Source organism: Nipponia nippon, unplaced genomic scaffold (assembly GCF_047370975.1).
Source record: "Nipponia nippon isolate SJK-2023a ecotype South Korea unplaced genomic scaffold, ASM4737097v1 scaffold_1, whole genome shotgun sequence".
NCBI classification, from domain to species: domain Eukaryota; kingdom Metazoa; phylum Chordata; class Aves; order Pelecaniformes; family Threskiornithidae; genus Nipponia; species Nipponia nippon.
Genome location: NW_028262290.1, coordinates 22,786,244 through 22,803,517, shown reverse-complemented (window position 1 = coordinate 22,803,517; position 17,274 = coordinate 22,786,244). Strand labels below are relative to the sequence as shown.

The 17,274-nt window shown below is 45.5% G+C and overlaps 1 protein-coding gene and 1 long non-coding RNA gene across 4 annotated transcripts in view; one reads left to right on the top strand and one right to left on the bottom strand.

Annotated features, from left to right (window-relative positions):
- Positions 1-7,541, bottom strand: part of UBR5 (ubiquitin protein ligase E3 component n-recognin 5) — a 95,473-nt gene extending 87,932 nt beyond the window's left edge. For 2 of the 3 annotated variants that reach the window (XM_087748372.1, XM_087748380.1), the window contains exon 1: positions 7,180-7,541. In XM_087748372.1, the coding sequence (XP_087604498.1) occupies positions 7,180-7,241 (62 nt within the window). In that variant the 5' untranslated portion in view covers positions 7,242-7,541. The remainder of the gene's footprint in view (positions 1-7,179) is intronic. The other variant, XM_087748389.1, reaches the window with a different exon arrangement.
- Positions 7,542-7,850: 309 nt separating this feature from the next.
- LOC148057263 (uncharacterized) lies at positions 7,851-10,347 on the top strand. Its single transcript, XR_015699385.1, has 3 exons — positions 7,851-7,966; positions 8,843-9,064; positions 10,178-10,347. It is a non-coding gene; the product is annotated as an uncharacterized LOC148057263 (long non-coding RNA).
- The last annotated feature ends 6,927 nt before the right edge of the window (positions 10,348-17,274 follow it).

The window sequence follows — 17,274 nt, the reverse complement described above, 5'->3', positions numbered from 1 at the left end:
CGCCCACCTTACACCTTTCTGCTCAGTTTTACGGTATGTTTGAAGTGTTTAGAATAGGCAAGCTTCATACCTTTCTATCAGTGAGGTGGTACATGTTCTCTCCCAGATGTAACAAAAAGCTCTTTACATTGAAACAAAATAGTTAATTCTTCTTAGTGGGGAAGGGTAAGAGAAAAGGAAGCACTGTTGGTTGACTGCTTTTTTTAAGCACAGAAAGACTTTAAAAAGTAGAGCACAGAATCTATTGTCAAAATAGTTCTATACCAGGAAGAGCAAAGAATTAAGATCTGAAACCTGTATAATTACTGCTGTAGTGGACTAACTAGTGCTGCGACCATCCTCATTTAAACTGACAGCCTTACAGTTTTGGACAAAGTACATGTGCACCCTGACAATTACATTTGAACACTTATTTCAGTATTTTTTCTCCTAATCGTTCCAATTTAAAATCCTCTAGCTACTACAACTAGGCCTTGTCCCCATGTTTTCCCTGGGGCATATACAGATGCCAACTACTGCAGTCTTCTATGCGAAGTTGTTACTAAGAGCCAAATCCTTAGCCGACTTCACTGAATTCAAGCTTAAAGAAAAGCGTTTGTGCAACTGAAAAGCACAAGTAGTTTTTGGATATGGCTTTCTTCTGCATAAGTGGCTGTTGAGCTGATGCAGGGAAAGACAAAACAGCAGCTTTCACAGGGAGCATCTTGCAAATTTAACTACCTAGATTGCTGTTAGTGTAATTACTACAATAAAAGCTACCTTGAAACCCCTTCTCCTTCTTTATGTAATTTTCAAATACATACTACCGTCTATTTCATTTAAGTCACGAACAATTAACTGTGCCATAATTGTAAAAAGGCAGTTACAACACACTGCAGAGCTTGCCGGGCTTAGGTACATTCTTGCTTCTTTTTCTCAAGTGTTAAGCAATTTTTCATGTAAATGTAATTGTGTACTGAACAGTTATCTACTTAAGCTTTAGACAGTTTAGGAAAAGAATGTCATACCCTTTACATCTATTTTATGGTTTAATTACAAATTTTTGACAAACATCTTTTTACAAAAGTATCCTACACGGCAACTAGAACATTTAATAAATACATACTATACCAAAATTACCTTAAAAGTATGCTGTTGATTATAGATTTTAACTTTTACCAAGAATTAGCACATAAGTGTTATTGACTGATACCTTACTGTTCTTAGAATTAAAAAAAGCTGTTTTCTGACAGCTCTGACTTGCATTGCCAACCTTAAAATATGGCTGTTAATATCTTACTCCATTAATCTTATTTTATCATTCGTCTAACAACAAATATGCTCAAACCTCATAGAGAATTTGAGAAGGAAAAAAGAGGCAACATTTGTGCCCAAATTACTATTTTACTAAATTCCTTGTGACAGGTCACAACTACTCTCAGCCCGGATCGCATTCACAGCACAGTTTCACATTACAGTAGCCAAAATAAACTTGCTGCTTTCAAAATGGAAGGAACTCACCCTGCTTCCTCTTCCCCGTTCTTCACTCCCAGCTCTCCCTCCCGCAGCACTTTTCAAAATCCCCCCTTTTTAATCCATCTACTCTGATGCTCACCCAGCCAGGAGATAAACCAGTTCAACTTCCTAACCCACAAAACTGTATTTACTTCACTTTACCAGGGTTAGCTTTATATCATTTTTGCAAATTAAGTCAGTTTACTGTGGGATCAGACACTTAAAGTTGGTGCGAGGTAAGAAGTGGGGAAAACAAACCTCCCTCCTTCAGAAGAGAGCAATTACTTTGACTTACAACATCTCAGGAAAGTTTCAGCAAGAACATTCACAGACAATTACATACATACTCTCTAAAAAGCAGTGTCTGGGGCACAGCAAACAATTGTAACCAGAAGAGGACCCTGGCAGAGCGAAGTCCAAAAAGGCCTAGACTATGGGCCTGTGTATAAGTAACCTTTCACACTCAACCAGATATGAAATGATGCTTATGTGTAAGTTCTGATGCTTAACTTCCCAAATTATCATCCTTAAATAACAATACTGAAATCAGATCAAATCTTAATGCACTGCTTCTCAATGTATGAATGCTATAATGGTCTGTATAACCACAGCGGTGGTGCAAACCTTTTGATCCAGCTAAAACATTTTATTTTTAAAAAGAGTTTCCAACTAAGACTCTGACAATAATAATTATGCCATGATAGTCATGACATTCCCTCACTCTCTTCTAAAAGAAGCCAATTTAAATTTTGTTATGCTTTCAAGAAATTAATCCTAACAACAAAGTCAATGCTTCTCCTGTTACTAAAGTCTCATCAAGCAACTGTAACTCAGGGAATTAAAGTACCACATCAGCAATGGTTTCCCTGTAATTAAACCATTTATTCCTGTTTGAGGCAGGCTAACTTCACTTTTGCTAAAGTAGATTAGGAAACGGTTTAAAGCGCACCAAAATAAATCACTTGAGCTAAAAGAAGTACTGTATTATCTGCACACAACTTGCAGGTTTTCTATTTAAGAACACGTCAGTCAATCCCTTCTTTCCCCCAACTTTGAGCCTCGATGCAGATTACACGTGAGTAACAGCAGGGAAGTTCACGCTCGGGCTGCCCTGCCTCTCCACAAGAGGACAGGTACTCTCCCAGCCCGCCTGCGGCCATAGAAGATGGAGTTCAGGGCTAAACAAACACTTGCATGATTAGAAGCTCTCTCTCCCTCTCCGTGCGTGGCTCCCCCAGACGTGGGGCCAGGACACCAGCTCCACGTCCCTGCTGGCTCCCTGCACAGAATGGTACCACACCCTGCGCCAGCTCCTTCCAGCAACATCTGCTTGGGACTTTTAACAGATTTGCTCATCGGTAAATGCAAAGACGGGGGTAAGAAAATCTGCCAGAGTAGCAGCCCACATATCCACTGATCACTTGCCTGTTACCTTGAAATGATGTTTTCATGTACACAAGCTGTGAGATACACAGGCACAGACTAAAAGGTATGTTCCTGCTAGGTATTTTTTCCACAGAAATTGATTGTCAGAGGGTGTAAACAATGTGAACAATGTAAAATACTCTAGTTAATTTTTCAGCTCAGGCATGGCCTAAAGTAAGTAATATTTGAATAACAGAGAAAGTAATTTCATATATTATTAAGGAAAAACAAACTCACGTAAAAGCAAGATAATCCTTTCTTCCCCCAAAGCTGACAGTACACAAATACTCACTGAAGCATTGAACAAACTTTTCTCGGACATATTACTTGTTTCAAAGAGTTTACTGTGAGAAAACTTATAACATAGCACTTCTTAACACTCTTAAATTCAGAATACCCTCTATTTAACCAAATTCATTACGTTTCATCTTCAAGAGGCAAGAAAAAAAGCACATTAACATTGCATCAATGACCACTTAAAAAATGACATCTTACCCTACGCTAGGACTTAAATGGCTTAGCTGACAAGAATTTTTTTAGTATAAGGTAAAAACAAAGGCAAAGCCTTGAGACGAATCCTGTCCCTGAAGGTCAGTTCATGTACAGAAAGCCATTCACATAGGGTGAAAGACTCACTCCCCTTCCCATTCTACAGAGTAGCAAGTTAAACTGCTCCTGTGAGGTTTCATAATAGCCAAGAAATGATTATTTGTCATGGCTACACCCACTTCCTAACCCAACATAAAATTAAGAAATATACTAAGACGACTTTACTAAGATTGACTTATGTATAAAATTGTGTGTCAAACTTCCTTCACAAAGCCCAATGCCTCCAGCCCTGAAACATACATGAAACAGGTCGATAATCAACAAAATGTATCTAACACCCACTGCAACAGAAGCTGGGCATCTCTTTCTCAAAGATTAAAGCTGGGCATCTCTTTCTCAAAGATTAAAGCCATTCATTATTTACATCCCAAATACTTTATGGAGTTGTTTCTCAAACTGCAGGCCATACCCAATTTTTCTCCCATTAAGACTTTTCATATTCAGTTTGCAGAGAACAAATTGCTTGGGGGAAAAATTCCAAGTTACCCATCTTCCTAAATAAACTTATCGGGAAAAGCTTAATTACCTGAGTTCATCCTAAAAAAAAGTTTAGCCTACTATTCATTTCAAAAAACGAATCCTAATATAACTGCAAAACTAAATATAACCTTGTCCTCTATAAGCTTTCTTCAGTGCAACTAGCTTCCAGACATCTGAGTGAATACCATGAACAAGCCAACACTGCTTCAACTTATTTGGGAGAGGTCTAATAACTACCATCAAGGTACAATATTAACTAGTATATTCAAAAACACTAGTTACTAAGTACTTTTGGATGATGAGTAGGTGTGCTCAGGAGTCTTCCCAATTATTTGTGGTTCTACAGTTACTTTTTCCTTTTTTCTTCAAAGTGTTTTACCATTGTCCAAGTTGCTGCATGAATAAGAGGGATTACAAATTGCACAGAGAATCTAATAAAAACTGTAAAACAGAGTGATACAAACGGCACCAAACCAAACTGAAAAAACCTACTTCCTCACATTTTGGAGACTGCTTAAGAGCAGAGCAATACTTCAGAAGGATGCTTTTCAAACACACTTCAACCCCTGCACACATCTACGTTGATTATTAAGCATAATGTATCAAATACTTTATTATAAAAATTCAACACTGTCATGTATCCTGAACACCCAGGGATTGCACCAATAAATCCCTGTATTTTAAAATGTGATCATTCCTTAGATGCAGAACACGGATCCATTACTGAAAGCAATACAATTTATCATGCTCTACGTACACTACAAACGAACGCATACAATGCAGAATTATGGTCCCAAAATCATGGATTTTGAAAAGCAATTATCACTCAGAATGCAGACAGAAAAAAACTAACTTGGGCTACTGACCACTGGCTGCAGCACAGACTCAAAAAAGCCTATGAAGTGTGAGAGGGGAAAAAAAAAACCCATCATAGAGATATGAGACATTCCAAGATCCTAACTTCTACGAGCATGCATATGAGAATTTATTAAGCTATCTAGATCCTGATCTATATGGACAGAACAGTAATAAGCAGCAATGCTAGTGATAAAATTGAACTGGCGTTTCCAGCACATATGTGAGCGCCTCAACCCTATTTATGAATCATTCTGATTTCACTGCATTACAAGTTCTGATACACAGCTATCGCACTTCTAGAAAAACTATATTTATGAAGTGGAAACTTATGACTTGCAGTTCAGATCAAGGAGCCACTTGATTTTTCAGAATAAGTCACTACTTAATAGCACTTCTGCAGCTTTCTCCATATATTAATTACCACACATTATGAAGCTTCCTGTATCAAACAGAAGTTGTAAGAGCTGCTGCTGTGGTAAGAAGGGGAAAAAAAATTGGGAAGCATTATGAAGACTGAAAGGGGCATCGTATTTCACGTCAGTAAGTCAACAAAACAGGTGACATTAAAGAAAAAACAGAGGAGCTCTCTCACTCTGAGCAAAGTGTGATAATTACATGCTAAATGTTTTCTAAGGGCCTATCAACATTTTTTAAAAGAAAAAAGAAAAAGAAAAACCACTGGGGTCCTTTCAAGTTCAAAGTCCTAGATCTTACCCTAAGTCAAAACAGCGCAATGAAGAAGTGGAAGAACTCCTAGTACAGCATCACCTCTCAGTTTGTCACTCTAAAGGAAGATGATGTATGCCAAATTTGAATGCATTCCTGCGGAGAAAGCCCATCAATCCCTTAGAAATGGTAGGCCTCCTAGGAAGCAGGATCCTGTAAAGTGTATTATCAGGTTAAGGAAAAAAAATTCACTCCACAGTAACACACTTCAGGTTGTGGACCTATTTTATCATTAGAAGTTTCTTTTCCCTGTTTAAGGGCATGGATGATGTAGTTTGGCAGAAATTTTATCTTTACAGTGACCTATTTTCCTCATCATAAGCCCTCAAACCTCCGCTGTGTTTTAACAGAGGCATCTCAGCAAAGACTGGACTAGGAAAAGTGACCTAGCTATAAACAATAGTGGAAGTGAGCTGGACCCTGACCTAATCTGAAACCTGTTAAGATCAAAACCAGAAGAATATAACCAAGAGCCCATACTTTTCAAGATTTATAAATATTTAAATACTATTTATAAAAATTAAATAACATTTATCTATAGCGTAAAAAATATGTAGGTTTCTATCCCGTGATGATTTAAGATCTTGATTTATTCACATGTAAATTTGTAAGAAATTAAAGATGAATAGTTACACATTTCTTAAGAATTTCTATATAAAAGAGCACAAGCAAAATCTACAAGCTATAACACATAGCATTAGTAATTGCTACAGAAGAAATATTTGACAGCCACACAGAGTGCTGTCAAATACACATCAAGCAGTGAAGAAAATTCGGTTCACGGATTTATTTTCTCCCAAGCATTCTAGCTTCTCCCCAGCCTGCAATTTCTCTCCCCCGATCCACCACAAAGTTCGCTACGAGGTTTCCAAGCAGACTGCGCTTCTGTTCTAGCTGTCATTCCCATCCCAGCCAAGCCGCACACAATCAGTCATCTGCAGACCGGGCCTCCTTTCTTATTTAAAAAAACCGTGTGCACGCCGGGGAAGGCAGAGCACGCCGGCGGTACGTGCGCCTGTAACATCCCCGGCGTGCGTCTTCTTTATCCTCGCTCCCGTCGTTCCCTCACACACACCGCGATCCCCCATCCGCATTGTCTGCCTCGCTCCCTCTCTGATTAATAGGGACACGTTCTCGCTCCTCCTCGTCCCCGGCTAGGGATCCTCGGGAGCCCACTTCCTCGGCCCGACGCCGGGACTCCCCCCGCCGGCCGGCGTCCCCGCCGGGGCCGCGACGGGGCGGCGGGCCCGCGGCGAAGGTCACGACCCCCACCCCCGCTCCTCGGGGGGCAAAGTTTACGGCGGCGGCCGCCCGGAGAGGCCGGCTGCGTGCGGCGCGGCCCGCACCGCTCCCGGCCGCCGGCCCCCGCGAGAGGGAAAAGCGCCGGGGCCCTGCGGCCGCCGGCGCGGCGGGGGGGGGGGGGGGGGGGGGGTGCCGGGACGTCCCCCGCGGCCGGCGCTGCCCGCTCCCCCCGGGGCGCCCCCGCCGCGCCGCGCTCCGGCCGGCCCCTCCCCTCACCCACAGGGGGCCGAGCCCCGCCAGGCCGGCCCCTCCCCTCCGCCCCCCGCCGCACGGCCTGCCCCTCACCGGTCATTGAGCTGGTCCTCGGTGCCCGGCAGCGGGTGCACCACGAAGTGGATCGAGGTCATGTTCCGCGCCGCCGCCGCCGCCGCTGCCCCCCCCCGGCGGAGGGAGGCGGGCGGGCGGGGGCCGGGCACACAATGGGGGCGGGGGGGCGGCGGGGGAGGGGGCGCTCGGCCTCCGTCCCTCCCCCGGGGCCGCTCGGGGCCGCCGGCGGAGTCCTCGGCTCGCTCGCCGCGGCGCGGGGCGGGAGGAGGAAGGAGCCCGCCGCAACGGCGCCGGGAGGAGGCTCGGCCCGCACCGCACTCACACACGCGCCGCCATCTTAACTTCCAGCGGGCCCTTCTCCCTCCCTCCGTGCGCCGCGCCGGGGAGGGCGGGGCGGCGGCGCGCGGCCGCGGTGTAAGCCTCGCGCTGACTGGCGCGCGCGCCGCCGCGCGGCGCCCCTTCACTAAGCGCGCCGTCGATTGGCCGGGGCGGCCTCGCGGGGCGCGGTGACGTCATGCGCGGGGGACGTAAAAGACCACGTGCCCCGGAGAGCGGCTCCCCGCCCGGCCGGCGGGCGGGGGCGGGGTGCTGCGCGCGCGGCTCCCTTGGGCGCCGGACGGGGCTCCTCCCCTCCCCCCCCGGCGGGAGCGGGCGGCGCCGCTTCCCCTCGGCCGGCGGGGGCCGGGGCCGGGCCGGGCCGGCTCTGAGGCGGCCACGGCGCCCCGGCCCGTTCCGCCGGCCTTCCCCGCCGCGCCGCGGCCTTGTAGCGCGTTGAACGCCTTCGCGCTGGGGCGAGCCGTTCCCCGTGAGTGGCCTGTGCCTCGGCTCGCTGCTCCCCACGGCGGGGCGGCCGTCACCGGACCCTCGGCCGGGACCGGCGCGCGTGCGGCCCGCCGGAGCGGTGTCGGGGGTGAAGCGGGGGGGGGGGGGGGAGGTGTGAAGCCGTGTCTGTCCCCGGGGGCCCCGAGCGGCGGCTTTCAGCAGGGCTTCCCCGCGGGCACGTGTGGCCGAAGGCGTGCTTCAAACCCACTGCCCTTCACCACCACCTCGCCACAGCCGGCTGCCTGCTCTGTAATTCCCAGCTACAAGTAGCAGTCTTCCCTCCGCCCGCCCGAGTTACCCGCCCTTCTTCGGGGAGAAGGGTGGTGTATCGGCGCGAAAAGTCGTCTCCCAAGCCGGTGCAGCACTCCGCGCCCGCCGGGCTGCGCCCCCTCCCTCCGGGCAGGCAGGCTTGAACCGCACTGTTCCCGGAGAGCATACCTTGCAAATGGGGCTGCTTTCAACGAATTAGCATCTCAATTTGCTGAAAGTTGAGTAACAAAGTCAATAAAACAGCCACTTGTTTCTATAGAAACTAACACCTTGGCTGGGATTGTACCCAGCTTTGATTTTTTTTTTTTTTTTTACTGGAATTTGCTGCTTTTGCAGCCTGCTGTCGCTTATTTTCAGGAAATCAGAAATTTGGAAAAGAGGCTTGGAATTTTTTAGCATGTGAGGAATGCTGGCAATCCCATGATAATGATACAAAAAAAATTCCAGAACCTAGTTACATGAGTTTTAATTCATTTGTGAAGCTGTGTAATCATAAACCCTAGAAATGTCTGTTCCTCCACTATCAAATCTAAGTAATTTTGAGACTTCCCATCTTCCATTCCCTTTTCTTCCCTGGCTCTTTCTCCAGTGCACTGAAAGGAGCTAATCCACGAATCAGCTGACGTAGCTGCTTGCAGCCCAAAGATCTGAGGAGTTTGTGAAGTTTTTTTCAATACAACTATCATTAACATGAGGAAAAGCGGTAAAGAGAAGAAATATTTGGTTGATGTGTTCCAGGTTACTTAGACACTGTTTCCCATATGTTCTGTTCTCAAGTGACAGTGATATTCAAAAGGATTCAAGAATACAAGTAAGTCATTTAGCTTATACTGTAAGGAAAATCCTAACAGGTTTCTGGAAATACACAAGGCATGGAATAGGACTCATTCTGTTTGGTAATGAGACAGTACAGTAGCTGGGCTTTTAAAAATGAGTAGATCCATGATTTACCTTTTTTTTTTACCTGTTAGGACAGAGCTAAGAGTTTTTGGATTACTTAGTTCTACATTTGATTGTACCAAAGTTTGTTAGCTTTGATCTGCTTTTTCTTCTTTTTTTTTTTTTATTAAACAGCAATCTTTATGCTTTTCCTGAAAACATTTATGTCGTATATTGCAGTGGGAGATTTTTCTAAGCTGTCTTGACCTCAGTCATTTTATGAGAATCACTTGCATGTTTTGATAATCACCTGCAAAACCTTGCATCTCAATTTGATCATTTTTTTCCAGACAAAAATTGAATATTTGTCTTTGACAGTCATTCCTCTTTTCCATTGAACTGTAGGAAGATGGACCACATGAACTCCTGCAGTAGGTCTTGTTGCATCCTTGGGAATGTTTTCAGGAATTTTTGGTAGGGTTTAGGAAGCTCCAGATACATGTTTGGTCTCAGGATCAAGATCTAGTTCTCCAAAATGTTTACATTTCCAAATAACATGACTTGTTCAGTGGAATTCTCTTGGGGGCTAGGTATAAGGAAGAGATTTCCATTACTCTCTTCCTTCCACCCTTCACACGCAAGCTTTAAAAGTTAATGGATTATGGAAACCTATTAGATAAAAGACAGGAAAAGAGCTGGAAAAGCCCAAAGGGGGCACACGTCTGTTAGGGCTCAGCAGTCTGCTGCTGGCATTTCTAAGTAATCCTTTTTTGTGGCTTTATTTACATTATGACTGAACCCCAGTTTTAGCCATTGTGTATGGCTGTGCAAATGCAAACACTCAGCATAAGCAAAAATGAAAAAAAAATCAAAATTGAATCCACTGGAACTTGTGCTTGGAGCCAGAATAAACTTGAGTAGTGCAAATGTCAGCTTTTGTTCACACTAAGAATTTATACTGCTGACTAAAATGGCAGCTAATCTTAAGCATAGATGAGAGGACACAAAACCAAGTGTTCACCTGATGATGTTGTGATTCTGACAGGAGTTTGTACCATGGTGGAAGTTCCAGTGCACTGTCAGGAGCACCCGTACTTCTCTACCGAGGATGCAAGGCTGCACCTTACTGGTTGACTTTTGGAGTACCAGGAAGTGGTAACACATTGAATGCCTGTCTTGTCCACTGATGCATTTCTTAGACGGTAATCACGCAGGTAACAGAGTTTGATGATCCTTTAATTATCTGAAATGACTCCAAATAGAATTGCTTTCTGACAGTAGAACTGCTCATGCTTATAACTTTTGGTTTTTAACAACTTCAAAATAAAAACCTTGTTCTAAGTCCTCTGGATTGTCTAAGTCTGTTGGATGCCAACATCCAATACTGAAATGGTATTTAAAAATTCCTATTTACCAAGTCATGAGAAAAATCAAGAACCAAACTACATTTTCTTTCTTTACAAAATGTCTCTTTAAGACAGGACTTCTGTCTTGGCCTAAGAAATTTAGTTCCCTGTGTTGCACAACTCCTCAGTGTATAGATGGTGCTATTTTCAGGCCTACCGATAAAGCAGCAGCTTCCTTATGAAGGTGCAGCTATAAATACACCAACACCCAACCAGCAGAACAAGTTCCTTGCTGGTATACTTGTCTGTGCAAGAGTTTTTGCCAGCTTGGAAATACCATATAAAATAACTCCTGTGGGATCATTGCTGTCATGTCTGAAATTGAGTTTTGATGACAGTCAGCATTTCCTGAAGTTTTCAGACTGGTAGAAGTTCATGGGTTGGAAGGGACCTCTGAAGGTTATCTCATCCAGCCTCCTGCACCACAAATGTTCGGTTTCAGTAGATCGGGAACTTTCCCATGGAAAACAGCTTCTGAATAATGTGCACCGGGACAGACTTATTCCTGACCGCTAGCTAAATTCACTGCACAGCTGCAGGCCTGGAAGTCTGTTAGTTCTAAAGGGAGGGGACCTGCTAGAGATGGGAGGATTAGGGTAGGAGGACTGCAAGGGACTTTGCTTTGTAAACAGTGCAAGCAGATGCTGTCAGGTGTACCACAGGCAGCGGTGCCTGTGGCTGATGGGGCGTGCTGAAGTCAGGGAGGAGGCCCTGAGCAGAAGTAGAGGCTTTAGGCAGCTAAGGAGAGCCCCAGTGCATGCTTTCCAGGCTGTTAACTCCAGATGTCAACAGCGATGACATCAGGCTGGCCGCATAACATTGTATTTTGCTGTGGAAGAAATGAGGCCGGCGTTCCTGGAAATGTCAACAAGAATGCTGTGCAGAAAACTGCAGCTTCTAGATTGTTCCCAAGGCTGAGCAGAAGTTCCTGTAGTGAGCAACAAAGTACATTGCAAAGAAAGAAATTTTGTTGCCAGCACCTGGTGCCACAAACTGAAGCAACGCAGGTCCCTCACTGCCTATTGCTCTCCCTCTGTCTACATATAGCGTAAGAGTAGTTGGTTTGGGGTTGGGAACATCAGGCTTTTAAAACACATCCGTGTGTTTTGCAACACAAGTACCTGCATAGTTTGCAAGTTAACACTAGAAATCAGACAATTCCAGCTGAGGATGGCTGCGCTGCCAGCCATTTGCTTTCTGCTGTCCTGGGCTGCGCTTTGCCGTGCTCGTGTCCCAGGTTGTCATAGCCTGATTTTTTTATACATTGCTTATTTATGATGGCTGAAACTTCATCTTAATGCCAGCTATTAAGTGTTTATAATCTCTTATTTTCTAACTTGTACCTGGCTGTCAAGTGAAGAGGTCACTGTAATAATAGACAAATCATTTGTCTTGTGCACAAAATGATGCTGGTCTTTAAGAAGTATTGTTTAAGGCCACAAAAGAGCAGGTAGCTTAGTAAGGTTCAGAGCTGATGAAAACTTGTTTCCCGTGGAGTTTTTCTTACAGTGGGTTCTTCAGTGTCTAATAGTGTACACACCATTTCTCTCTGCCCTATGGATTTTCCAGCATCTAAAAAAGGTTGAGCTCTGCTGCGATCTTTCCCTTAGCTGTGGTGCTAATCGGTTCTTCTGCCCCCTCTCTGATGCTTGGGTCAATTAAGCTAACAGAGACCTCTGAGACAAGAACCTCGTGTCAAAATTTGGCTGAAAGAGACTCAGATGTTGAGAAGTTAATGTGGTGGGCTAGACACTTTGACACACAGCCTGCTGATGTTAACACTTGCTACTGCACATGGACTGAAATATATCTGTTTAAAATCAGGCAATACTGCAGGTACCTGATCTCCCTTCCCCTTTCTTATCTGAGCTGCTCAGCATTTCCTCTCCCCAGCTCTGCAGTGAAGGACTCCTGGGCTAGAAATTAGGATTCTGCATGTTTCTCCTTTCTTTAATACACAGTCAGGGTTACTTTCTTCTGTTTAGGAGAGTTGGCAGGATATGTCTGGGATTGAGGTGAGGTCTCTGTCAAGTATTCAGTGGAATTTGTAGATCCACCAGTATCTGGCAGACTGAGATTTTGTTTTGGCAGATTCATCACTTGACATTGCTCCTCGCCCTTGTAGCCCCCTTGCTTGCATCCTTCTCTTCCAGCTTCCACAGAGACACTTCCGAACACCTCTTCCTTCTGACTAGGCATCCAGGACATCTCTTCTTGTCCAGGCCCAGCCACAAAGTTTACGTAATGGCTTTTGTGTGCGTAGACCAGACCTGTCTGCTGACAAATGCAGCTGAGCGTGACAAGGGGAGCTCACCAGGCATCCTGGGCACTGTGCGGGAGCTGAACGTCCTGGGAACAGAGGCTGTGGACAGCCACCTGTGCGACCGTCCCTGGAAGGCGATGTGGGCAGAGCTTGTGTGCGCAGTGTACGTGGTGGGTGTATCTCTGAGGCTTCGTGTTGGCTGTGTCACCTGGGCCAGGTGTTCCTATGTGGGCAGCTGAAAAGCAGAGTTGTGCGCGTTTACATCAGAGCGGCTTCCTGTAAGCTCCTTGTAAGGAAAGACAGAATTTGTTTGAACTTTAGCAACCTAAAAGGCGGGCATGTGGCCCTAGCAGGTTGTCTGGGTTCCCCATGGAATCGCCTTCTCCTGCTCATCTGTCTGCAGGCTGCCAAGCGAGCCCAGATGATTAACTGCAACAAAAAAGGGTTTTTATTTCCCTGTTAGTTCCATTTGATTGGGTTAGTTACTCTTGCCTTAACCATATTTACCTTCAAAAGTGGCAGGTTTGAAAAAAAATTGCCTTTATAAATTGTGAGGGTGAACAGCATTCGCAGCAATACTTCTGTATTGCCTTGATTCATGTACTACCTTCCAAAATTATTGCAGAGTAAATTTGTTTCTGGCAGGGAAAGGAGTGGAGACCTTCCAGGGCAAAAGGAAGTGAATTATTCCATGGACTCCAACGGGGCCAGGATTTACCTTTCCGTGTAGTAGCCTACTTTTTAGCTGCTGTTGCTCTGCCATCAAATAGCCACCTGCCATGCACAGCTATTTATAATATAGAAAGAAATAGTAGATAGTTCTTGCATTTGGTTTTAATTCCACTTGAAAAATTATTAAAAGTCAAAAAATTCAACAGCAGTCAACTGTAGCGTAAAGCAACGGGTGCTGAGTGCCCAAGGATTCGCAGTGCTGCACTTTGAGGGGGTTTGTGTTGGCCAGCTCTAGGTGTGCCTCATGGACTGAACAGCCACAGCTTTCCCAGAGACTGTGCTGCACTTCAGGAGCGCAGGTTTCTGTTTGGTTTCACCCCAGAGGAGGCCAGGTTGTGTGCTCTCAGGCTGCTCCGCAACATGAACCAGAGCGTGGTGAGAGGGAGACGAGTTTCAAGCCCAAACTGCTGATTTGAACGATAACACAGGCACACAGAGAGAAAAGTGAGCTGCTCGTGAAACAGCTCCGAAGCAGCCTCTGTTTACAGCTGGCGTTTTAAGCAAACCAGAGGCTGTGTCATTTGAGAAGCGATAAACAGTGGCTGTTCAGGAAAAATTTGGCCTGTGCAGAATGAGCGTACACAGAGGCTGCAAACTCACCATCCCTTCTGAAATAGCTCTTCCACGTTTCAGCAGCCAGAGACTCCTGTCACAGGCGTGCAGGCACAGTTTCAAACACAGCTTTCCAGGAGTGAAGACATTCTTATCTCTTGGACTACCCCATTCCCTTTAAATGATGGGCTTTGCTTTCAGGAAAGATCTCACCATTTTGCTAAAAATCTTGTGAGCTTTCTTCTTTTTTTTCCCCCCCTTGAATCACTAAGGACATTTACGTAGAATAGGACGGCTGTTTATTAACTGTTCCTCCATGTCCCTGTAGCATATTCCCAAGCTGAGAACATAATTGCAGCGGGTCATCACAACCAGTCACAGAAATAATTAAATGTCAGAAAAAAAATAGATGCTGACTTCATGTGAAGAGAGGCAGCTCTAACAGATGGGAGTCCCATGAAATAAAGTTTTAGGATTTTTATGGTGATGGAGCTTCAGTGCTGAAAGGGAGAAAAAAAAGTGCAGTGGGGGCAGGAGCCAATAGGAGATGCAGTACACAGAGACCTGTGTTGGGAACTGCTTCGGTAAGTAACATTTAGCTTCAGTGAAACTAATGGAGGAAAGAAAATACGAATAAATAGTCTGGAAGGTTTTTTTTTCCATTGCAATGTAAGAGGAAACGGACACAGTTAATGGACGGATGAACATTTTATGGTGAGTAACAGCAATTGCAACACTTCTCTGTTGTATATACCTGCGTATGTGTTAGTGCGTGTATTTACATAGATAGGTAGGTAGTTAACATGAAACTGCAGGTGGATTTGCAAATACAGGATTACCTGCTACTAACTGAACATACAGGTAGTTTCACTTGCAATGAATGTTGCCTACTGCTGTAAACCAAGGTAAACTGGGGTGTTTGTAAATTTATCAGACTTTAATTATTTGGGGTGAAATGTTTAATACTGCGTATCTGCCTTTGTCTGATTTTTAATAGAAGTGTCAAGTAAAAGGTTTAGCTATTGAAAAAGGCAAAGATAGAAAAAGATGGCCCTAAATCATCTTTGAAACATTTTATTGAAAACTGTAATGCCGCTGGAGTCTGAAGGAGGGCAGTCAGTATATTATGACTTGCAGGAAACTTCAAAATTCACCTGAATTTCGGTTATGAGCAAAAGGAAAACTGAACTAAACATGCCAGGCAGAAACTTGTTAGCATTTGACAGATCTGTGCACTCAGTACCTAGACCTGTCCTTTTCCCCGTACAGCTTGTACAAGCTACCTAGACCCAGTTAGATTTGCCTAGAGCTTTCCCTGATGCGGTGCCTTCCAGCTGGCAGGGGAGGAGGCGGTGAGCCCTCCGGCCCCTTGGCTGCTCCTCTGGGCAGAGTGCCTGCCGGGCGCGCTGCCAGCGGGGAGGTGGCATCAAATGGGAAATGTCTCCTGGTGTCGCCTAGCTTTTGGGACTTGCAAAGTCACGAGCACAAGTGCATTGGTTTGGGATGTCCCATTTAGAAATGCTGTAAATTTTTAATGCAGAAATTACAGGTCTTTGCCTGAGTAATGTATAGAAGTTTATAGTACGTAAGGCACTGGCGCAGGACTTCAGGTAGGCTTCGGCCATAACGACAGGTGAGTTTACTGTTAAATGCATGTCTTATCCATCTGGCTTCCTATTTCCTAGGATTTATTCTGCTGCTCTGATAAACTATGATTTAAAACATGCTGAAGTGCCAGTTCAGGCTAATAGCCCCTTCTCCTGCACTCAGACACATCACTGCAAATAGCAGACACTGTGCTTTGTATCTGTCTCCCCGGATGAGGGAGAGAAGAGCCGAGAGGTACGGGGCGCAGCCCGCAAAGACCGACTCACAGGCTGTCAACTGAACTCAGAGCGGGAATCAGATCCAGACGATATCCTGAATTTAGGTGTCTAATCTCCCCCTGTAGTCAGTGGAGGCTTAGTTACAGCAGTCAGTGGAGCTGTGAGTGTGATTCAGCTGAGGACATGTAGGCGTCCATCCTCCGGGGTGCTGCGTCCCTCGTGGCAGTGGGAGGTGGGACACTGGGCTCACACCGGTGTGTCGCACCTCCGGGTACACGTCCGCAGCCCAGAGGTGAGCCCATCCCCAATAAGGACGTGCTGATGACAGGGATTCCGTGTCCAGCTGCTGGCATCATTTCTCCAGTTTAATGAGAGGGGTGGGCTGGACCCCCCTCGCAAAGGCTGGAGCTGCTGAGCCCTCCGGATGGTCTGAGTGTGTAGGCCAGCTTCAGCCCCTCTGTGTGGGGTGGGTGAGCACGTTACACCTTATTTAGGGTAGCCAAAATGGCACTGGGAGAGAACACCCAAGGCTCGGCAATAAAGAAATGACACCGCTTTGTTAAAATTATTTTTACAACCTCAACTGACGAGTTCAGACAAATAGACTTAACTGAGACTTCTTAGTATATGAAATGTTAATATCTACCACTTATTTTTGAAGCTATGTTTTAGATTTTATTTTCGAGACAAGAGAGTCATTTAAAATTATGCAAATGAGCTGCCAAACGCAAGGCATTATGCAGATTTGTGGAGGCAGGCAGCAGAGCGTTAACCCTTTGTGCTGCGGCTCGCTGCGGAGGGAGCGCCGCTGCCGCAGCTCTGCGTGAATTCCTTTCAGCCCCTGCGCTCTTTAATTACAAGGCTCCTGTGGCAGGCCCTGAGGTGTGAGGCTCACTCTCCTGCACACGCCCGGTTACCAAGTGGGTTTAGGTTGATGGAGGAGGCGGATTTGCTGTGATGTTCACCTCGCAGTCCTGCCCGGCACAAGCTGTACCCAAATCCAGTCCGGGCGTCTCAGAAAAGACAAACATCGTGGCTGTTGGCCGCTGTTTCATACAAGTTGTTTCCAGAGTATTTGAAGTGACTGTCATGGGAGAAATATTAAATTGCTTTTCAAATGTCAGCAGTGCAGTAACACTTTAAAAGCAATTGACACTGTCAGCTAGAAGTCCTCCTAGCTCGCTGGGCTGGCTGGTGGACACAAGATACGGTAGCAGCCTTGACTTTCTGGAGAGGAAGGCTATTAAAAGAGCTCCATGTTGTGCTAATTTGTGGGTTCAATAGCTCATTGTCCCACCCAGCTATAAAGGTGGTGGGAATAACTCTCAGCCAGGAACAGATGGGTTTTGATAGAAATCCAAGG